General features: G+C 52.2%; 1 protein-coding gene across 1 annotated transcript in view; it reads right to left on the bottom strand.

The window, feature by feature from the left end:
- Positions 1-4,128: 4,128 nt before the first annotated feature.
- NEGR1 (neuronal growth regulator 1) overlaps positions 4,129-21,900 on the bottom strand; it is a 52,796-nt gene continuing 35,024 nt past the window's right edge. Inside the window, exon 7 of the mRNA XM_088531964.1 lies at positions 4,129-4,702. Within this exon, the coding sequence (XP_088388090.1) occupies positions 4,572-4,702 (131 nt within the window). The 3' untranslated portion in view covers positions 4,129-4,571. The remainder of the gene's footprint in view (positions 4,703-21,900) is intronic.

Genomic DNA, 21,900 nt, shown 5'->3' with positions numbered 1-21,900 from the left:
CCCTGCGGCCCCGAGCTGGCCTGTCCACACCTGGTGGCACTGCCGCTCCGGCCTGTCCCCGAGCTGGCCTGTCCGCTCCTGCTCCGGCCTATCCTTGAGCCAGTCCATCTGCTCCCGCTCTGGCCTGTCCCCGAGCTGGTCTATTCGCTCCCGCTTCGGCCTATCCTTGAGCTGGTCTATCCGCTCCTGGAGACATCGCCGCTTCAGCCTATCCCTGAGCTGGTCTATCCGCTCCCAGCAACACCGCCGTTTCTGCCTATCCCCGAGCCGGTCCATCCGCTCCCGCTCCGGCCTGTCCCCGAGCCGGTCCATCCGCTCCCGGTGACACCGCTGCTGCAAGCGCCCCGGGCTCTCCCGGCGCGGCCGCACAACGCGCCGGCCGGCACCCAACCGCGCGGACAGGCGAGGGGCCGTGGGGCGCGCGGTCCCCGCGGCGGCAGAGCCGGGCTGCAGAGGCCGGCGGGCGCCCTGGCGCGGCCGCGACGCGCGTTCCCGCGAGCGCGCAGGGGCCGCGTTGCAACCCCCGCAAACGGCCTCGTGCCAACATGCGCTGGCCCCGCACACAGCGTCCTCTGCCGCGCGGACGGGACGGAGCGACCCCGCTCCCCGCTCACAGGAGGAGCTGGGCTTCCAGCCGCAACACCAAGCTCTTGGTCAGCACCTCGGCGCAAATCACCGACACAGGCAACTCATTTCCAATGCTAAAGAGAAAGTGTCAGGCTAAAACTTCATCCTTTTCCTAAACTTCCTCACATATGGCAGTTTATGCAAGAATTTTAAATTATTTAAGGTTGTTTTAAAAGAAACTGAATATTTTTGTTTGATTTTTTCATTTTTTTTCATTTTTTTTTCCTTTTTTCTTTCCAGAAAGAAACGAAAACTTCCATGGCAGGTTATGAAATATGGATTATTTACCTCCAGACTGGGCACTACCATGATCCAGTCTTAGAAGTAAATGCATATCTAGACTTTAAGGCATACTGTTTATCCATGTAAATATATATTTTGGTATACACATTCTTTATAACACAGTTACGTGGAATAAGCAGAGCTTTTGGTAGGCAAAACGTTTACCATTATTTTTCTAGAATGTTAACTCTGAAAATGTGCAAAAAAGCAGCTTTTACTGGTGATGTTTTTCAGTACTCCTGTATCTTAAAAACAGCATAGTATCTAAAAAAAATATATATATTGAAAAGTTTAAAAAAAGCTGTCTAGCTATGAAGAATACATTTCCTGCCAAATTATAAACCCTTGAGAAACTGCATTTGTTTAAGAAGTTGTGAGACATCCTTTAATTCAGTATAATATCATGATCATCAACTGTATGATTAGAGCATCATTGCTTCTATATATGCTGCCAATGAGATGGTAATTAATAAACCTGAGTTATTGCACAAGTAGGAACTTACGGTGTTACAGACTTCAGGGTTGCGAATGTGGAAAGCAATCTTATATTCAGTTATACTGCTTGGAGCTCATCCATTTATTTTTCACATTTTAAAGGTTGGAATAAATATAGTGATATTTGATCAACAGATACGAACAGTATGGGTTAGTGAATTGAAAAAGCACAGAGCATACCTTGAAATAGTTGCCTAAAGCAAGCACACCCCAGAAATTAAAGGGTGAACAGGTCTTCTAAAATGTTACCGTATTCAATTTGCAACAGTCTGCACAGTCCATTTTGGAAGAACATCCCAATAAGTCCCAAACTGTACAATGATCAGTTTACCGTATGGAACAGATTAACCACAGAATCAAGTTTCTTTATTTATCTATATTGCCGATAGCTCCAATCCTACAAAACTCAAGGCTGATTGACTTTATGTACTCAGACTATGGAATTAATTGGTGCATAAAGTTAAGCGCGTCTGTGTGTCTTTGTAGGACTGGAGGGTTAAATGGTCCCATTTTGCTCAGCAGCCTTCGAGAACAGACCCTACAGACCCTGAGGGCACACGCGGGTGCGCGGGCAGCCCCAGCACGCGCAGGGCTGAGTGCGAACCCTGCACACACACACACACACACACACACACACCTACTTCCACTGCTAGCCACGCCGACCTCGGTGATGTTCAAATGCCTAGTTCATCTAGAAAATGCCACTGGCACCTAGAAATATTTGGATTTTTTGTTCTGTTCTGTTCTTTTTTAGACTCGACAATAATCATGTCCCCAAATGTCCACGCTATCCCAGTGGCAGCCAGAATGAAACTGTCAATGCTTTCATTTTGTTCGTATTTAATAGAAGAGCTGTTTATTCTATTCTGCTGCTGGAATTATCATGGTCCCGATATTAGGAATCGCTGCAGCTGTTTATCGAAATGCACTATTTTATCCAGCCACAGCATAGAAACAGCTCTCAGTTTTGTGTAAGGAGAGGCATATGAGTTGGCTTATGCATTTCCTAACCCTTTCTTTTCCATCTTCACAGAGCTGTACTGACACGGTATTTTCTGAAGCACCACTGTTTCTAATGAATGATTCTAAAATATAGCACTTTAAAGCTGCAATACAAGAGAGATTAGAATATCAGGACAGTATATAATATACTTAGAACTGGTTTTTATACGATTTCTGTAAAGAATGAATTTTGTCATGTTATTCAAGGTTTTAAAAAATGCCATATTTTTGAAAATAGTGCTTAGCACGCAGCTGAAAATAATATAATAAAATTTGTTAATTCTATCACTGAACAGAAGTAGCGTGACTTAAGACATTTTCTTGCCATATTTTGGAGTCAATATGTTTCAGTTTATACCCTGCATCTGAGCTATTCAATAATGAAACAGCTTCACTGTATCATCTGTCTACATCTTAGCATGGGATAGCATATACTTAAACTAAAGAAATTCAGAATTTGCACTTTCAAAAATGGGAATATTTGTAAGCTGAATTTGGAACTGCTGAGTTTGTACAGTACTCATCCGGTATTGCTAGCTACAAAAACTTAGGAGAAAAAGTGTTATATTTATAGTAACTGGACCACCTACTGGAGTTCCTATATAAAACAGGTGCATGGAAAGTAAATTAATAATGTAGATAATTTTTATTGTATTTGTTTTCAACAGTTGTTTTGTAAGCAAGTCAACCTCTATGGGGTCAGTGGGAGATTCTGTATTCAAAGGCTGTTGGACATGGTCAGGTCCCAGCAATTTATATGGATGACATTTTCAGATTCAGCTGTAATTTGTGAGCAAAATGCTATGTTAGTGCTGTATATGGAGATGTGTTTCTAAAAAAGAAAAAAAATCAGTAACATCATATGCTATTTTGAAAATTGTTCCTTCACTGAGTTACAGAGAAGTTAACTGCTGTAGTAAGATATTTGTACAGTATTAGTACATCAGTAATGAACTTCTGTCTTTAAAGATGCATCATTGGTAACATGCACTTAAGTACAGTTATTGGAGCAACCTCGTTTTAATATGTATATGTATTATATATATAAAAATCTGCTTGATACTTAATGTATTTTCAGATATGTAATATTTAAAAGCATCCTTTATCATTGCTAAAGTAGCCAAAACATAAAAATTGCACAGTTTTGGCCAATAATAAAAAGGAACCATTCAGCTTCTCACATATGCAGCCACCTAAGGATTTTGATTTAGAATGACCGAGGGAAAAACTTTTACATTCACACGGTGCCTGAAAATGATGTGGGGTTTATTTTGTGATGGGAAAGCTTGTTTCAGCAGCGATCGCCTACGGATTAGTGATAGTGCATGGCAAAATGAGAAGGCTTTGGTGCTCTCCTTGCCGGAGTGCCCGAGCACGGAGCGCCAGCGCCGCCGGAGAGGGAAGCAGAGGTAACGGTTTCGCCAGCAGCACCTTCGTCCTCAATGAGAGATCAGCTATGCTCAAAAGGATGCTTTAGCATTTCCCAAAACACATTCCAGATTTGTTGGAGAGGAGGAGAAAAGTAGTATTTTATAAAGGCACACCCATGCTGAATTTGCAGGAAAAAGAAAAGGGAACAGAAAAAGCAGTACTGCACAATGCAGTTATAATACAAGGCTCATTCTTGAAACCTGAATATCATGCTAGAAGAAAATCTAGATATGTGTAATATTTTGAAGAAATATTTTGAAGGCAATATTTTTTGATTTTTTTTTAATCAAAAAGGAAAAAATGCTTCTGTGTAAATGTGGATAGAATGTTATTTAAGAAGGGAACTGAATGTTTGTATTGCAGCCTTAAAGAAGCACATTTTTACTGCAATATTCCTTTTTTGTAAACTACAGTCTGCAACTCAGCAGACCATGACTGAATGCTTTTGAAAACTTGTAGATTACAAACATGAAATCACAATTAATAACCTCTAAAAGTAATTTCAGAGCTTTCACGTCTTAAAAAAGGACAATGTGTACTGCTTCACAAGGTAATGCAGCTAATCAAAAAAAGGAGTAGAATTAAAGTATTTACATAATGAGCAATTCTACAGAAGGCGATCATCCCCATGTAAGCACTGCTGATTATATCCCACGCTGCTTTTAGCAAACTCTACCAGATTGGATCCAGCCATCAGCACTTTCAGAGAATCCTTAGAAGCCGTTTATGGGTCTCTACACGTGTTGCAGAAGGATGTTCTTCAGGTAGAACACGCTGGTGAGAGAGGACAGTGTCAACACGAGGGACCAGCAGGAGAAGACGACTTCCGCGGCGCCGGTGATCCCGTACTGGGCAGTGCTGGGGGCTGCAGAGACAAGAATGAGGGGTTAACTCGGAGCCTTCCTACCCACACCCCCAATTCTGCACTTAATTCTCACATGATAATGTTTGAGAGCAGCAGACGCGTTCTTCTGAAAAGAGAATAAAATGCTGCAAAAATACAAAGAAAAAGCATGCCACAAAACCAAGTAAATATTGGCTTTTGCCTTAATGAGAATAAATCATTACTAATGCAAACATTTAAAAACCTGAGCACTTAACATTAGATGACTGCATCGTGTGTAAGCATCTGAATAATTTATCTGTTTTAAGTTACTGAGCATTAAAATTCCTATTGAAATCAATGAAAGTTGAATGCACTGTGGGAAAACAACTCCTTTTCTACCGCTGCCTAACTTTAGAAGCCAGACGTGGGAAACTTGGCTTAGCCAAAAAATTAATTCATTTTCAGCCTGAAGAAATTATCTTTACCTTCTTTAATACAATACCTCGTGTATTTAAGCACCAACATACATTTGTTGTAACATATGTAACTATATTCCGGAGAAACAACTGAGAAAGTACTTTGTAGCAGTCACGATTATCATGTCTGCTGGCTATTTTGTCGGGGGTTTCCGCACAGAAACAGAACCGAGCAGAAACCTCGGTTTTGTTCTGTAAAATCGCAGAAGGTGGGAGGGAGATGAGCGGGGAGCCGCCCTGCCCGGCCGGGGACGCCCGGCTGTTCGTACGGCGCGTTCGCCGCCGGCAGCTCCCCGCTCCTCCCGGCGTGCCCAGCACCAGAGCCCCACGCTGCCGTTTCTGGAGACCACACTCGGGTGATGGAGCTGGTCCTGCTCCGTGCACACGGACGGCTCAGAGAACTCCCAACTTCTGGAATCATCTTGCAGGAGCATTCCGAAAACCCCAGCAGTTACGATTCCCGTGAAGCCCTTCCCTCTCCACACGTGTGGGAGCAGATGGGAGCCTGTGGGGCCGGGCTCGGGCCATGCGGGAGCGAGGAGCCCTCGTGCCCACCGCGCTCACGTAACAACGGGGATCGTTCCGACCGCGCTCACGTAACAACGGGGATCGCTCCGACCGCGCTAACGCAGCGACGGGGATCGCTCCGACCGCGCTAACGTAACAACGGGGATCGCTCCGACCGCGCTAACGCAGCGACGGGGATCGTTCCGACGGCGCTAACGCAACGACCGGGATCGCTCCGACCGCGCTAACGTAACAACGGGGATCGCTCCGACCGCGCTAACGCAGCGATGGGGATCGTTCCGACCGCGCTCACGTAACAACGGGGATCGCTCCGACCACGCTAACGTAACAGTGAGGATCGTTCCAACGGTGCTACCACAGCGACGGGGATTGCTCCAACCGCGCTAGCGTAACGACGGGGATCGCTCCGACCACGCTAACGCAGCGACGGGGATCGTTCCCGCGGGTTTCAGCAAACCTTGCTGGCTCTTGCAGCGCCCCTGGATGCTAAGTGCTCCTGCAGTCCGAACGCTGAAACATCAACTGCTCTTTGGTTTCTCTACGGAAATGTGAGATTGGGCCCTTTGGAGTCTAGTCGCTTGGAAGCACGATGAACTGCAGGACTGGGCTCTAGCTTCTCTGCTCCTCATTAGGAAAGGGAGTTTCTGGGATAAGTCAGTATGACAAATCAACGTTAAATTTATTACAAAAATCAAGCTGCAAGCTCAACCAGAGTGTAGGTGGAATTTTCTCTTATCATATAAAGCGAGTTTCACAAAGTACAGATAATTCGAACTGCTGCAGCTCTAAAAGCAAGTGGAAAATTATGTAAATCTGATTTCCTGGGCATGAACCAGCGCTGTCTTTCTAAAGCTTATTAAATCACCCGCAGTTTGGTTCAGCAGAAAAACAGCAGGTGAATGAATGGGGGGAAATCACACAGATCCCTGTGTAAAGAGCCGAACGGAGCCGGCGCTGCACGGGCAGCCCGCGGGAGCGCAGGGCCACGCGCTCCGCGCACACGCGGCGCCGGGGAGGGCCGGGACACCCGGCTCTGCCCCGCGGGCCGACACCGCGCGGGTCCCCTCCGCGCGCAGCAGACCCCGCGCGGCTCCTGGCTGGTTTAACGGCCTTGGGAACCAAACGAACTTACTTCTGACATCCAAACATTACTTGATAGCGTCCTGCTTACTCCTCCCTGGGAATGAATCGCTCTTTTACCGCTGCTCTGTAACGCCAGCAAGATCATTTCCTACTCGGACTGGAGACCTTTCATAATCCCTTCAAGGTTTTCCGTGCCACGCTAAGAACTTCAATTCAGGAATGAAGGAAGACGCTTACATGTTTTCAAAACAGCACAAAATGCACGGCTGCTTATTTTTCCACTAAGATGGTAGCACTGAAGGCAGCTTTACCCCCGTGCTCGCATACCCTGGCACACGCAGCCTTCGCATTTGCACAGTGAAAAAATCACAGAGGTACCCATGATTGGATATTAAATAAAAGCATGAATTTATTTGGCTCCCTGATTACATCTGTAGCTCCCCGAGGCATTTCCATAATTCCTATCCCCATAACAAGGGAGCGCTGTGTTTGTAGCTGATTCGGCGGCGCGCGCAGGGATGGCCGCGAGGCAGAGCGCTCGCCCTCCGGCGAATCGTCCGGCTGTCCAAAGGCTCAGAGCAAATCTTTGTGGCTAGCTAACACGGAAACCAAGGTCAAACGTCTTGGCTCCCCTTGCGCTCATCTGGCAGTGCACATTCTGCGGCAATCTGCTCCAGAGCTGCCATAAAAGAAAATGAATCTGTATCTGGAAAAAGATTAAAATGTGTTTGATGAAGGAACTGTGGTGTTTGGGAATACAGAATGATGTCAGATTTTGAAGATGCAACAGCTCAAGACGCCTCCTCTGCCGCCGCGCGGCTCTCCCGGCGCGGACGCCGCGACGTCCTCCTGCCCAGCTCCCCCTTTTTGCCCAATATAGAGATTTTTCTACCTAAGCTCCATGTTCTATAGCACGGAGTCGTTGTTCAGCACACTCTTGGCACGGATCGGATTATATACTGACATCTCTCCTGGTAGTGAATTAAAAGGAACAAAGTCATATTATATCACTATCTCTAATTAATACAAGAGATTAGGAAAAGTATTATGCTGCAATGCACTAACCAACACTGCCTAACACCAAGGGCTGCATTAACCAGAAATAATTATAAGCTTTAGTTCTGATGCCTTGCAGACAAAAGCAGAGACCCCTCTAGTTGTCTGAACAAGCCAGAGTAATTCTGTTAAACGGATTATACAGAGAGATGCTAATAAACGTCTCCTTTGGCTATACTAATGATTTATTGTGGGAAAGCCTTAATAATTAGTTTGTATGCAAATTTTTAAAAAAATGGAAAAAGAGAAGTAAGGAATAAACTAACTCAAGGTCAAAGCTGTAAGAAAAGGTGGATGAAAGACTGGCCTGTCAGCAAAGTTTGCTTAAAAGAAGTGATAGCAAGAAAATGGGACTCCCAAGTCCCTGCTGAGTCCTACAGATAGCATCTCCTAATGCTGTTATGCTTAAGGTTAGTGGAGGATTTCCAGCTCCGGAGGAACGGGCAGGCATCCTAGAAAAAGCCTGAATCCATAGGAATGACTTGCGAGAGGAGAGGAGATCTGCATGGAGCGGCCTGGGACCCACTCGGGAGTGTTCTGACCGAAGGGAAGTTTGTTGCTCCCCCTGCCCTGTGAAACAGGCTTAGAGAAAGCTTCGTCTTGGAGGACAAAACCTTTAAAATCCTAAAAACCTCAAAACGAATCTGTGAAGACACCAATTTGCCTAGTCTTATGCAAATGCAATCATCCCCAAGGCTAAGCGCCCCGGGCACGGAATTTACAGCGATGGAAAACGCACTCGTTAAGTTAAATATAGATAGATGTGACTGAGGAGGTCCTTCCAAATTGGATGCCAGATGGAGACTTTGATTAAACAAAGCTCTGACCATGGCACTAGCGCTTGGCAAACGCTGATGACGGGAGCCGTTCTGCTGAGCGTGTGGCCCGCGGCCGTGCGGAGGAGCCGACGCTCCCGCGGCCGCCCCACGCCACCCCGCTGCGCCCGCCCGCGGTGCCGCGGCGTCGAGCCCACGTGGACCGCGCTGCGAGAACAGCCCCTGGCTCTGGCCGTCCTTCAGAAGCAGCGGGTATCGGCGTGACCCACCGGGGCTGCGCTGCTGGGATGGAGCAAACGGTTCCGCGCTGTGCGAGCAGCCCTGGGGACGCTCTGCCCCGCGGCCGGGCCCGGCGGCAGCGCCGCGACGGAAGGACACCGGAAAACCGGCCTGGGGAGCGGGACGGGACGCGTTAACGGCGGTGGGGAGGCGGAAAACCTGGAGAGCGGGACGGGGCGCGTTAACGGCGGTGGGGAGGTGGAAAACCGGCCTGGGGAACGGGACGGGGCGCGTTAACGGCGGTGGGGAGGCAGAGAACCGGCCTGGAGAGCGGGACGGGGCGCGTTAACGGCGGTGGGGAGGTGGAAAACCGGCCTGGGGAACGGGACGGGGCGCGTTAACGGCGGTGGGGAGGCGGAAAACCGGCCTGGGGAACGGGACGGGGCGCGTTAACGGCGGTGGGGAGGCAGAGAACCGGCCTGGAGAGCGGGACGGGGCGCGTTAACGGCGGTGGGGAGGCGGCGCGTCCCGGCCGGAGCGCCCGGGGATGTCCCACCTCTGCCCTGTGCTCCCGGCCAGACAGGGTTTTCCTCTGCCTCCGCGGATGATTCTAGCACTGGTTTGGGATGCCGTGCTGTTTGCTTTTATTGAGGGCCACCAAGACCACTGCTTTCACTCTGAAACTCTAAAATCTTTTAGAAAACTATTTTAGGCTTGCAAAAATATCTGCAAGTGCAGGAGCCTCCATATGACCTGTCAATACTCAAAAGTAAACATTTTTTACCTTATTTCACAAAAATGCTTAGTGTCCTGCGCGAGGCAGCATTGCACGCACTTTGTGCTTGCAATAGGCAGCAAAATGCCAAACCAGCTCGTGTTTTTCAAGTCTAAAGCCTCTGTTTTGGCTGGAAGATCTGCAAGAGGCAGGCTGGGGTTGCTACAGAGAAGGATCGTTTTGAGGGAGACTTGCAAGCAAGGAACAACTAAACCACCACAAACTCCTTCAGAGTTGTGATGTAGCATCCTGCTCGTGCAGCTGTGTGCGGCGTGCGGGGCTCGCGGCAGGGACCATCCACTAGCCACTAAATAGCCCATCTGCAGGACGTGCTTGGCCCCGAGGTGTCTGCAGCAGCACCAGAAACAGCAAAAACAGTCGCGTTGCTTGTTGAGTCTGAAATGGGCTAGAAAGGAGCGCGGCAGGGAGAGCGCAGCAAGCCCCTGCAAAGCTGATGGGAGTTGACTTCAACAGCAAGGTGTCCTCCTTCAACGGCAACGTGCCTACGTTCAAGGGCAATGTACCTTCGTTCAAAGGCAACGTGCCCTCCTTCAACATCAAGGTGCCCTCCTTCAATGGCGACATGCCAACGTTCAAGAGAAATGCGCCTTCGTTCAATGGCAATGTGTCCTTGTTCAATGGCAAAATGCCCTCCTTCAACGGCAACGTGCCTGCGTTCAAGGGCAATGTGCCTTCGTTCAACAGCAACATGCCCTTGTTCAATGGCAACGCCTATGTTCAAGGGCAATGCGCGTTCTTTCAATGTCAACACGTCCTCCTTCAACAGCAACGTGTCCTCATTCGAGGGCAACGTGTCCTCCTTCAACGGCAACATGCCCTTGTTCGAGGACAATGCACCTACGCTGCAGGGCAATGCGCCCTGCTTCAACGGTAACGTGCCTCAGTTCCAGGGCAGTGCGCCTCGGGTCGACAGCAATGGCCTTCGTTCAACGGCCACGCACCCTTGTTGAGCAGCAACGCATCTTGGGCCGAGGGCCGCGCGCAGGCGCAGGCGCGGCGCGGAGGAGCCCTGCACACGGCCTGGACAGCAGCTCTGCGGGCTGCGCCGGCGCTTCCTTCCTTGGCTGCTCTCACATGGAACAAGGGTTTGAGCGTCTTCATGTGAGAGGAAAATTGAACATGGGAACTAATTACTTTAATTTCATAGAATTTTTGGCTCATCTTCATTCTTGACAATTATTTACAACTTATATTGGTAATTAGAGGTTAGCATTTGTGCTGAAATATTGTAAAGAGCTTTGAAGATATTAGCTAAACCTTCTGATTTTTATAGGAAATGAATTTATTAGCTGCTAATAGGGGAAATATTTATAGTTATGACCTTTTGTAAAGCATTCTTTCAATATCTTAAATGATTGGTTGTCAGAATAATTTTTCTCAAAATGAAGTGTGACATTATAAATAAGCTCTTGAATTAAGCAGCATATTAAATGTGTGCATTCAGAGTATTCACTATTAATAGTCCTCATATATCATTAAGATTTTGTTGGTTCTGCTACACCCAGGCAATGTCATATAACATATTATTAATGATAATTTTTTACGCAGACCTTTTTACGATTTCTGGATAGTTTCAACATCATTTTCCTGTTCTTGACAAAGGAGGCCAAGTTAAACAGTGCAGCAGAAGCTTTCTTGCCTTTTTTGGTGACTCTGTGTAAGAAAGGGAGTTTTGCCAGGGGAGCCGACAACTTTTAAACAAGTCTCCTAAAATCATCTTTGTTCTATGATTTTGAGTGTCATTTTTTATTCAGCTATTCTGCTGCTTTCTTGAACATGTTTTTTTCCTTTCGGTTACACTTCTCCAGTACACGTCGCTCCAGTTCTGCACATGTATTGAAGACCAAACCTTACTCCATGGTGTCCACTGCTGAACCACGCTGGTACCCAACAGTTAATGATGGTCAGTGGTCTCATTAGCAGGCAGCACGGCTCATACAGACACCAATGCCGTTTTCCTCGCTCCGGGAGCCCGGAGCTGGCGCCGTTCCCTTCTGCCCGCGCTGCCTCGCCGCGCGTCCCGCGTGCCGGTCCTGCCCGACCGCGGCGCCGCACGGGGTCGGCTCCAGCAGAAGGAGCGGGTAGGTCACACGCATACACCGGGTCCGCAGCTTGCTAGCACGTAAAATCCTGCTAATACATACTTTTATGAAACAATCACCACATGTTCAGCAGCCTAGATTGTTACCCAGGCAATTTTACATTTACTGCATTAGTTAGTAAATGCAATGGCCACCCTTACTGTCCCTTAATAAAACTACCGAGCCTTTTCATGAAAGATGACTGCAGTTTCCACTGGCCGTACACGCAGTAAAACACATAACTCATCACAATCTGAGCCACTGGCTCTTAGAATACACGGGCACCTTTTCTCGACTAATCAACGTGACGTTAAGGACTCCCGGGACATGGGAGTGTGCGGCCCGCGCCGTGGCCGAGATCCCTCCACGAGGGCTTCGCTGGTGAGTGAGATGGGCACCTCCTGCTCCACGGGTGCCTCCTGCCCCGCGGGCACCTCCTGCTCCATGGGCACCTCCTGCCCCACGGGCACCTCCTGCTCCATGGGCACCTCCTGCTCCATGGGCACCTCCTGCCCCGCGGGCACCTCCTGCCCCACGGGCACCTCCTGCCCCACGAGCACCTCCTGCTCCACGGGCACCTCCTGCTCCACGGGCACCTCCTGCTCCATGGGCACCTCCTGCCCCACGGGCACCTCCTGCTCCATGGGCACCTCCTGCTCCATGGGCACCTCCTGCCCCGCGGGCACCTCCTGCCCCACGGGCACCTCCTGCCCCACGAGCACCTCCTGCTCCACGGGCACCTCCTGCTCCATGGGCACCTCCTGCTCCACGGGCACCTCCTGCCCCACGAGCACCTCCTGCTCCACGGGCACCTCCTGCTCCATGGGCACCTCCTGCCCCACGAGCACCTCCTGCTCCACGGGCACCTCCTGCCCCGCGGGCACCTCCTGCTCCATGGGCACCTCCTGCTCCACGGGCGCCTCCTGCCTCGCGGGCACCTCCTGCTCCATGGGCACCTCCTGCTCCATGGGGACCTCCTGCTCCATGGGCACCTCCTGCTCCACGGGCACCTCCTGCTCCATGGGCACCTCCTGCTCCATGGGCACCTCCTGCCCCGCGGGCACCTCCTGCCCCACGGGCACCTCCTGCTCCATGGGCACCTCCTGCTCCACGGGCGCCTCCTGCCCCGCGGGCACCTCCTGCTCCATGGGCACCTCCTGCCCCGCGGGCACCTCCTGCTCCATGGGCACCTCCTGCTCCACGGGCACCTCCTGCTCCATGGGCACCTCCTGCTCCATGGGGACCTCCTGCCCCACGGGCACCTCCTGCCCCGCAGGTGCCTCCTGCCGCTCTACCCCTGCGGCCCCTCTCCTTCCACACGCCAGGTAAACCTCAGCTGTGAAGCGTTCAGAAAGCGCCTGCAATCTAATAAAGCTCCTGGTGCGACCAGAAACGTTAGGAAGTTCATGCAGGTTGTGCTCAAAGCTAAAGCGATGCAGCCCTGCCCCGGGGTGCTGCTGCGAGAGACGCAGGCCGAGGAAGGGCCCGGGACGAGCAGGGGGCACACAGGGGCAGCCAGCGCGGGCTGCGTCACTGCAGCGCTCGGCACAAGAGCCACCGCCAACGTCCTGGTGCCGCTCCATGGGCTCCCATGGCCGCTGCTCTCCCGCTGCCTGATGCAACAAGTGTTTCGTGTTAAAACACCCGAGGCTCCGCAGTGGAAAAATGGTGAAGTATTTTGGAAAACTTCCTATTGAATGAAAATGTTTAAAGGGCCAGGTCAGGGCTCGGGCTGCCAATGCCCCTGGGGCCACGGGAGCAGAGGCACCTGGGGGCTGCCCCCAGAGACCCTCTCCCCAATGGGAGAAGGAGGCAGTCTGGAGCCGCGGCCGCGCTGCGGGCAGGCGGAGCCCGGTGGGACGGGAGCAGATCCGCGGGCCGGTCTGCACCGCGGCGCACGCAGAGCCGCCTGCTGAGGCACGGAGAGCTGCCTGCAACGAGACGGGCGGCCTGGAAGGACGCCAGGATTTCTTACTCCTCAAAAATTAACTTTTTTTTTAAAAAATTTCTTCAAAACTGACATATTTGTGGCAACTGCAAGTCGGGATTTTCCAACAAGCTCCACGTGCCGCCGGCACTGCCCCCGGAGCGCGCGGCTCCGTCAGCATCTCGGGCTCTGCACCCGCCACACGGCGCAGCCACACGGAGGGAGGCACGGATATTCCTGCAAGGAGTATTTCGGTCAGCCAATCCTGCCCAATAAGGCCTGCACGTAAGACACAGCCTTATGGGATAAATACAAACAAATACTGCTGTCTTCTAGCTCATGAATCACATTTTGGAATCTCCCACTTGTCTCGTTCTCAAGCACGACATGTCCCTAGATGTAAATCCTCTTTGAGTAGCTTTACTATGTCTTGTAGTGTCAACGTTGCAAATTGGCTGGTTTGCGCATTTTTCCTTCTGTTTTCAAGCTGCCAAAGGACAGGAGATTGGCACTGCCGCACACACACACCGCGCGGCCGCGAGGAGGGAGCCCTGCCGCGCTCGGGCACGTTCCAGAGTCACCCTAACGGAGCCGCGCTCGCCGAGCCCGGCGCTACGTCCCCAGACACATCTGCAGGCCAAGAACAGGACTTAAACACATGGGTCTGCCCCAGACCGCCCCGAGAAAAGGCATTTCTGGTCTGTGGGAAATACCATTGCTGGAGGTGAGGAGATCCAGACCCCAGAAACGTTTCTGTGGTTACTCCCCTCCGGCTGCCCCGAGGCCGAGGTGGACGCGCTCCGAAGCGCACCAAGATGCGGATGCAAAAACCAAACGCAAACGTACCTAGTTCTGCCATCTTCCAACATCTCCAAAGTCCAATTTCAGCAACCTTAAGACACGTTGAAGCTTCTACCTAGTCCGCAGGACCCCCTGCTCAGGCTCAGGCAGCGCCAGGAAGCCCCACGGCAGCCGCCCTGGGGCCCGAACCCCCAGCGCCCTCAGCACCGAGCCCCGCGACACCTGCACGGTCCCCGCAGGGTCCCCACATGGTCCCCACATGGTCCCCGCACAGTCCCTGCACGGTCCCCGCACGGTCCCCGCATGTCCCCGCATGTCCCCGCATGTCCCCGCATGTCCCCACATGGTCCCCACATGGTCCCCGCATGTCCCCACATGTCCCCGCACGGTCCCCGCGCGGCCCCGCTGGCTCCCGCCAGGCAAACGGGGAGCCTCGGAGCAGCTTCCTGCTTCAACAGACTCCTCAGATTTGTGGGAAAATTCATTATTATTGAAATCCTCCCGAGAGAGAGGTCTATGCAGTCAATATAACATCAGAAAAAATATTCTTGCATTTTACATACTGGTTTAGAGAGTAGGAAATCAATGGACTAAAGCTGACCTCTTTCTAATCCTGGCTTTCAGCTGATAGAGAGGAGCTTTTCTGATATTAAGTGATGCATTTATTCAGCAAGCAGCGAATAATATATTTATGATTTACTGGTTCAAACGGTCCTCTGAAACGATGCAGTCTTTCAATGTTGCAGCATGTCACGGAGTTCATGCTGCGAGTTACTTGAAACATGCATTTTCCTTAGGCAGAAACATTTACCTAATTTCAACTCTTGGATGGAGAGTGCAGCTTCCCTGAATGATTTAGAAGGGTTTTTTGCCATGCTGAGGTCCTGAGCAGTATTTAACAATTTGTGTAATAAAATTTTACACATATACTTTACATGTGCTATACGTTATATATAACATGCATTCTTGTGCACTCGTATTTTGGAGCCTACCTCCTGCGCACAACCAGCTTTTCCTGTATCTTTCGTGCAGGACAGCACGGGAAGGTGTTTTGGAGCCCGCAGTGGGCACGAGGGGCCACCTGATCCCAAAGGGGCACGGGCCGGGATTCTGCCCAGCAGCCTCTGCCCAGACAATACAATAAAACTGAATAAATGGCTGGCTTGAGAAAACGGCAGAAACGAAAACTATGGAACAGTGAAGCAGATTGGAATGGTGGTAAACAAAGCCGGAGCTGCATTTTGCTTTAATAATGGATTTATGCTGCCTTTTTTTCCCCTTTTTAAGTGCAATTAAGGGAAACTCTCGCAAACGCAGTGCTCTGCTGTCTGCCCAGCATGCTGTACATTCAGATACCCACATGACAACAATTCTTAGCTATTCTGTTTCAATATATTCCGACATGCATTTGTGGCTTAGCAAGAGATCCCAGACAAGTCACCAAAGCGGCTCCGGTCCAAGGAGGGAGCCTACCACAAACAACAGTGCTGAGCAGCAAGTCGTGCTGATGGAGACGCTCATTTTTTTTCTTAAATGACCTCTCTGAGGTATAATTCTTCTTTTTCTTCATGCTTTTAGACTTTTTCTGTCTTTTAAAAATTACTGAATATACTGCAAATTCAAATATTTTTATGTGATCCTACACAACTTTCTCTTGCGCAGCTCTCCGTACACCCATTAAACTCCTGCCCTCCTTCCCGGGGTTTTCAGGTTGTATCTGCCCAAACCCTGCACCGCTGCACGTCCCTGCACCGCTGCACATCCCTGCATTGCTACATTGCCCTGCACTGCTGCACGTCCCTGCACCGCTGCACGTCCCTGCACTGCTGCATGTCCCTGCACTGCTGCACTGCCCTGTACTGCTGCATTGCCCTGCACTGCTGCCCATCCCTGCACTGCTGCACATCCCTGTACTGCTGCACATCCCTGCACTGCTGCATGTCCCTGCACCGCTGCCCATCCCTGCATTGCTGCATTGCCCTGCACTGCTGCACATCCCTGCACTGCTGCATGTCCCTGCACCGCTGCCCATCCCTGCACTGCTGCATTGCCCTGTACTGCTGCACATCCCTGCATTGCTGCACGTCCCTGCACGCACCCTCCGCTCAGACCCAGGCACCGAGCAGGACAAGGAAACCAGCAAGAGAGTTTCACAAAGGGGAAGACTCCAGAACAAAGTGGAGTGTAAGACACGGAGGAACGACAGCCCGACGAGCACACACGGACACACACAGCGGGCCCCGGCGCGCGGCGCTGCCCGTCATCGCTCCAGCGCAGGGCTGCGGCCGTGCGCAGGTCACAGCTCCTGCAGAAAAACTACCCAGACATCCTTGGCAAAGGTATGTGGATACTGACCTGGGCTCGAGACGGGGCTAGAGGTAGTAGGCTCAATAATTTCTACAAAAAAGGGAAAAAGGAAAAAAAAAGAGAACATTTGGGTGTTAATCACACGGAAGACAAGAACAGCACGAGACAGTAAACAGCCGTGTGGCACACGCACACACACAGGTACATGCACAGGCATACGCACAGGCACGTGCACAGGTACAGGCACACAGACAGGTACAGGTACAAGTACAGGTACAGGCACAGGCACACGTACACACACACACAGGTAAAGGCACAGGCACACACAGAGGCACAGGTACACACACACAGGTACAGGCGCACACACAGGCACAGGCACACACACAGGCACACACACAGCTATGTGCACAGGTACAGGCGCACACACAGGTACAGGCACACACACAGGTACAGGCACACGCACAGGTACAGGCGCACACACAGAGGTACAGACACATGCACAGGAACAGGCACACGCACAGAGGTACAGACACAGAGGTACAGACACACGCACAGGTACAGGTACACACACAGGTACAGGCACACGCACAGGTACAGGCACACACACAGGTACAAGCGCACACACAGGTACAGGCACACACACAGAGGTACAGACACACACAGATACAGGCACACGCACAGGTACAGGCACACGTGGGGGCCGGCTGCCGCGCTCGCCCTTTGCTGCACGTGGCACCAACACCCAAACAGAATGAACAGCAGACGAGGTTCCCTGCGCCCAGCGTAAGGCAGTCACCACCTACGGCTTCTCACTGCAGCTCTGCTTTAAAATTCATTATTCTGTGTCTTCTTATTAGCTTTGAACAGCGCTAAGCAAAATTAAAATCGCACTCCCAATCCATCTTGCGCAAGGCAAGCTGCCATTTCACTGCAGCAGTTCAGCTCTTCATCACAGAGACGGAACAGAACGACCAAGCTCCAAAGATCACCGAGCGCCTCCCGCTGCACCAAGAGCCGGCGAGGGGAGCGCGGCCGCGGGCCGGGCACGGGGCGCAGGACGGAGCGCGGGGCTGGCGCCCGCCGCGCCGCTCCGGCCTGGGCTTCTGCCCCCTGCAATCACCTTGCAGGATAACGTGATGCAAAAACGATTCTAAGGAAAATTACAAGTGCATTTGCCAAAAAGAGAAAGTTATAAAGGCTCTTCACATGTTGGTGCAATAAAAATCAGATTTACTGATTCACCAATAATTCTGTTAATATAAACAAAATGTTTCGGTCTCCAAAACGCACCTGATGTTTTGGTACATCTGTCACTGAGGATTAAGGGAGATCCTCACTGATAAACTAAGGTGCTGTTGCAAACGCGCCCATCTCCGGCGCCGCTCCACGATTTACACCACGACAGGAGATGGGTGAACGCGGGGCCCCAGCACCGAGCGCGCGGGGTGAGGGGGGATCTTCCTGAACAGAGAGTCCGGCCCCCGAGCCCCGCGCTGCGGCACGGCGCAAAGCCCCCGGCGGGAGCGGAGCACAGCCTTGGAGACACACAAATGCTCCATATTATCACTGCGGTGCTCATGCAATACCCAAATCCTGTATTGCAGCACAAAAAGTGGTGCCTTACAAGTCTGAGACATAATTTAATTCCTGGTCCGCTTCTCCGTTCCGGGCCCTGGAAACGTAACCCGTGCTACCAAAGCTGAGATGAACAGGAACCATCAAATAGGGGAACGATTTCTGCAGCCCTCAACGTTTTAACACCATTTTCTGCATTTCCTCAAGCACTTTGATGTCATGTGTGAAATGACTCGGGCAGCAAACATGAGGCTCCATTTGTACAATGTTCCTTGAAATCCCCTTCAGGATACGATGCCCACAAGTGCTGAAGGGCTCTGCGCTCCCTAGGACTTGCAGGGGACACATTTTTATGAGGAGCATAAAAATGCAGCGAGACAGCGGCTCTGGAAAGGATCCTCACGGCGGGGACATGAGCGCGGTGCCAGGACGCGCTCGAGCTTCATGTCTAATGTTTCTCTAGTTCATTTTATACTCAGTCCCCAATCCCCCGGCTTTTCCTACCCCCAGTGATTCCAGAAGGTTGGCTACCCGCACAGGGTGCGCGCTGACCTCCCCGCAGCTCCGCGCGGCTCTGCGCGACGGTTCATCTGCGACCGCGCGGCGGGACGGGCCGCGGCGCCGGAGCGCTGCCCCGCGGCTCGGGTGCAGGATTTACAGCCTTCCCGCATGATGGAGAAATTAATCATTGCGCCAAAACGCAACCGGCAACCAAATATTAACATATGAACTAATTAAAAAGACTCTCATATCTAGTTTCATTTATGACCTTTGGTAATTAGAGAGGGTAATTTAATCTAATATTCTCTGGTCTGTATCGGCTATGCTAAAGATTAATGATTTATTTTGGAATAAAGCTCTTTAAGCCTACATAAGCCAAAGACTATTTGACTGCAATGGTAAATGGAAAAAAACATGTTTAATGCAAACCCTTTTGGGTGGAAGTACGAGTGTACTGGGACTGAGAGATGACCTTTATTTTTTCCATATCTTTTACCCCCCATTAATAACTGGCAGTTACAAGCTGAGCTCTTTTACAGGTTTGGCTACATCCACAGCAGGGTCACAGCAGCCGGGGACGGGCCCTGGGTGTGGATGGAGCCCTAACGGAGGTGACACAAAAAGCCCTAGAGCAAATCGTGTGTTTGTAGCTAAAATGAGGGCGGAAAAGGAAGGGCTCTTGGTGCCCGAGGCAGCAGAGCGCTGCTGAGACAACCCAGGAACGCTCTACCAGCCCGTGCATGGGCCACGCGAGCAGGCAGGGCCAACCTGCAGACCCACCTGTGCACGGGGGCACCCGCGGGCCCGACGCCCTGCCGTCCTGCGGGACACGGGCTGCCCCACGCCGCGGCCACGGGCTGCCCCACGCCATGGCCACGGGCTGCCCCACACCACGGGCTGCCCCACACCATGGGCTGCCCCATGCCATGGCCACGGGCTGCCCCACGCCACGGCCACGGGCTGCCCCACGCCACGGGCTGCCCCACGCCATGGGCTGCCCCACACCATGGGCTGCCCCACGCTGCGCGACACGGGCTGCCCCACACCACGGCCACGGGCTGCCCCACGCCACGGGCTGCCCCACACCGTGGAGGCCCGGCGATGATCCCACCGGCACAACACTACAGCTGCGACACAAACGCTGCGCTGGAGATCTCACCCCCGGGTCACGTCACAACGCTGTGAAGGACAAGCGCCGTTTGTGCACTAGCGCTTGATTCTTGCTGCAGATTTTTCTGGAGAAAACATCCGATTTAGTAATTTTTACAGCTGTTGAGACCACAATGAGATGCAGGAAAAGTGACAAAGTAGTCTGAGTCCTTGTACTTTGGTCCTTCATTCACACGTATAAATAGGAACCTCATGAATAATGCAGAGGCAAAAACCTGTTAGCATTTTTGCTGTTCAGAAACGTATGATTAGCAGCGCTCTCCCTCCCGGTAATTACATTCCTGCTCTCCGGGGTCGCTGCGCGGCTGCACAATGCACCGGTGCGGGCAGCAGGGAGGGCAGAGGCGCGCGGGACGCGCGGGACGCGCTCGGCGCCCGTCCTGGCCACGCCCCAGGAACAGGCCCCGGAGCGCGGGAATCGTCCCGGGTCCCTCTGCCGGATGCCGGGCTCAATGTTCTGCCAGGGATGGTGACTCTGGTATCGGTATCGCAATGATATTATTGAATGATATCAAAACGATCATTCAACCTGGTTGTAGAAACTCCATCTGGTGTGTGAGAGGAGACCAAGATCTCCGCGGGTTCTCCTGAGCAGACAGCACCCGGCCACATCCCACACAAGCAGATGGATAAGGCCACGGCCCCTTCACACCTTTGGTGTGGACGGACAGCGAGAAAGCGGAATGGGACAAGACACGGTTTACGTGTCACATCCCAGAAACACCCGCTTCTGTCAGTGAGGGTTACTGTGGCCATTTCTGGGAAGAAGGTGCAGTTTCCAAGTGCTGCAGCCAGGCTACGTGCAGAGGGAACACCGCACACCCGCGTGCACGCGCAGGGGCGGAAGGTTTCTAGTCGGGGAGAGCGGTGGAGCCCCGGGAGCGGCTGCGGGGAGGCAGCGCGGTACTGGGGAAGGCGGTGCGGTACCAGCCATGGTGCGGTACCGAGGAGGCGGCACGGTACCGAGGGAGGCGGTGCGGTACCAGCCATGGTGCGGTACCGGGAAAGGCGGTGCGGTACCAGCCATGGTGCGGTACCGGGGAGGTGGCGCGGTACCAGTCCCGGTGCGGTACCAGTCATGGTGCGGTACCGGGGAGGCGGCGCGGTACCGGGGAAGGCGATGCGGTACCAGCCATGGTGCGGTACCGGGGAGGTGGCGCGGTACCAGTCCCGGTGCGGTACCAGCCATGGTGCGGTACCGGGGAGGCGGCGCGGTACCGGCCCCGGTGCTGGAGGAGGGTGCGGACCAGGCGCCCGGGGACGCGGCCGCGCAGGCAGCGTGGGGACGGCATCCCGGCCGTGCTCAGGGATCCCCAGGGTCTTTCCAACCACAAGGATCCTCTGATTCCAGCAGGCGAGCCCTGGGGACAGCGCGGAGCCCTGGGTGCCACCCTGATGGTTTAAAATACAATAAAGCATTTTGCAGGGTCTGAGCACTTCTTTGGACATGTCTTGATCTGGGGGACTTCATATTCGTAGCCACCAAACATTTTACAGTAGTCACCACCTCTGTTTCTACCTGCCCTTACTTTTTTTTTGACAAGTTTCTTTAAAAGTCAGCGCATTTCCAGGCAGATGTAGGAAAAGAGCGAGCTCTAGAGCAACCCCCCAGGCTAGAAGGAGAAAGCGGCTCAGGAACTCGAGGCCCCGCTCGCTCGAGCCCCGCACGCTCCTCAGCACGGGGCAGCCCGGGCAGCGTCTGCGGCGACCCCTGCGCCCGCAGGGCACCCGCGTGCCGAGAGCCCCACGCGCCGGGGCGGCACGAGGCTCCATCCACCACGCAGCGATCTGTGGGGAAGTTATCTGATAATTACTGTGTAATTACGCTTCTACTGATCCCCGGTGAACTGGAATCCACAGACAATGTCTATCAAATGAATCGTTACAAATCTCTATAAATTACATGGTGAAACGTGCCAACATCATGATGAAATTCATAGA

Source organism: Tinamus guttatus, unplaced genomic scaffold (genome assembly GCF_059628265.1).
Source record: "Tinamus guttatus ecotype Peru unplaced genomic scaffold, ASM5962826v1 Tinamus_guttatus_pri_ptg000441l, whole genome shotgun sequence".
In the NCBI taxonomy this organism is placed as follows: domain Eukaryota; kingdom Metazoa; phylum Chordata; class Aves; order Tinamiformes; family Tinamidae; genus Tinamus; species Tinamus guttatus.
This window is presented reverse-complemented; position numbering and strand designations above follow the sequence as displayed.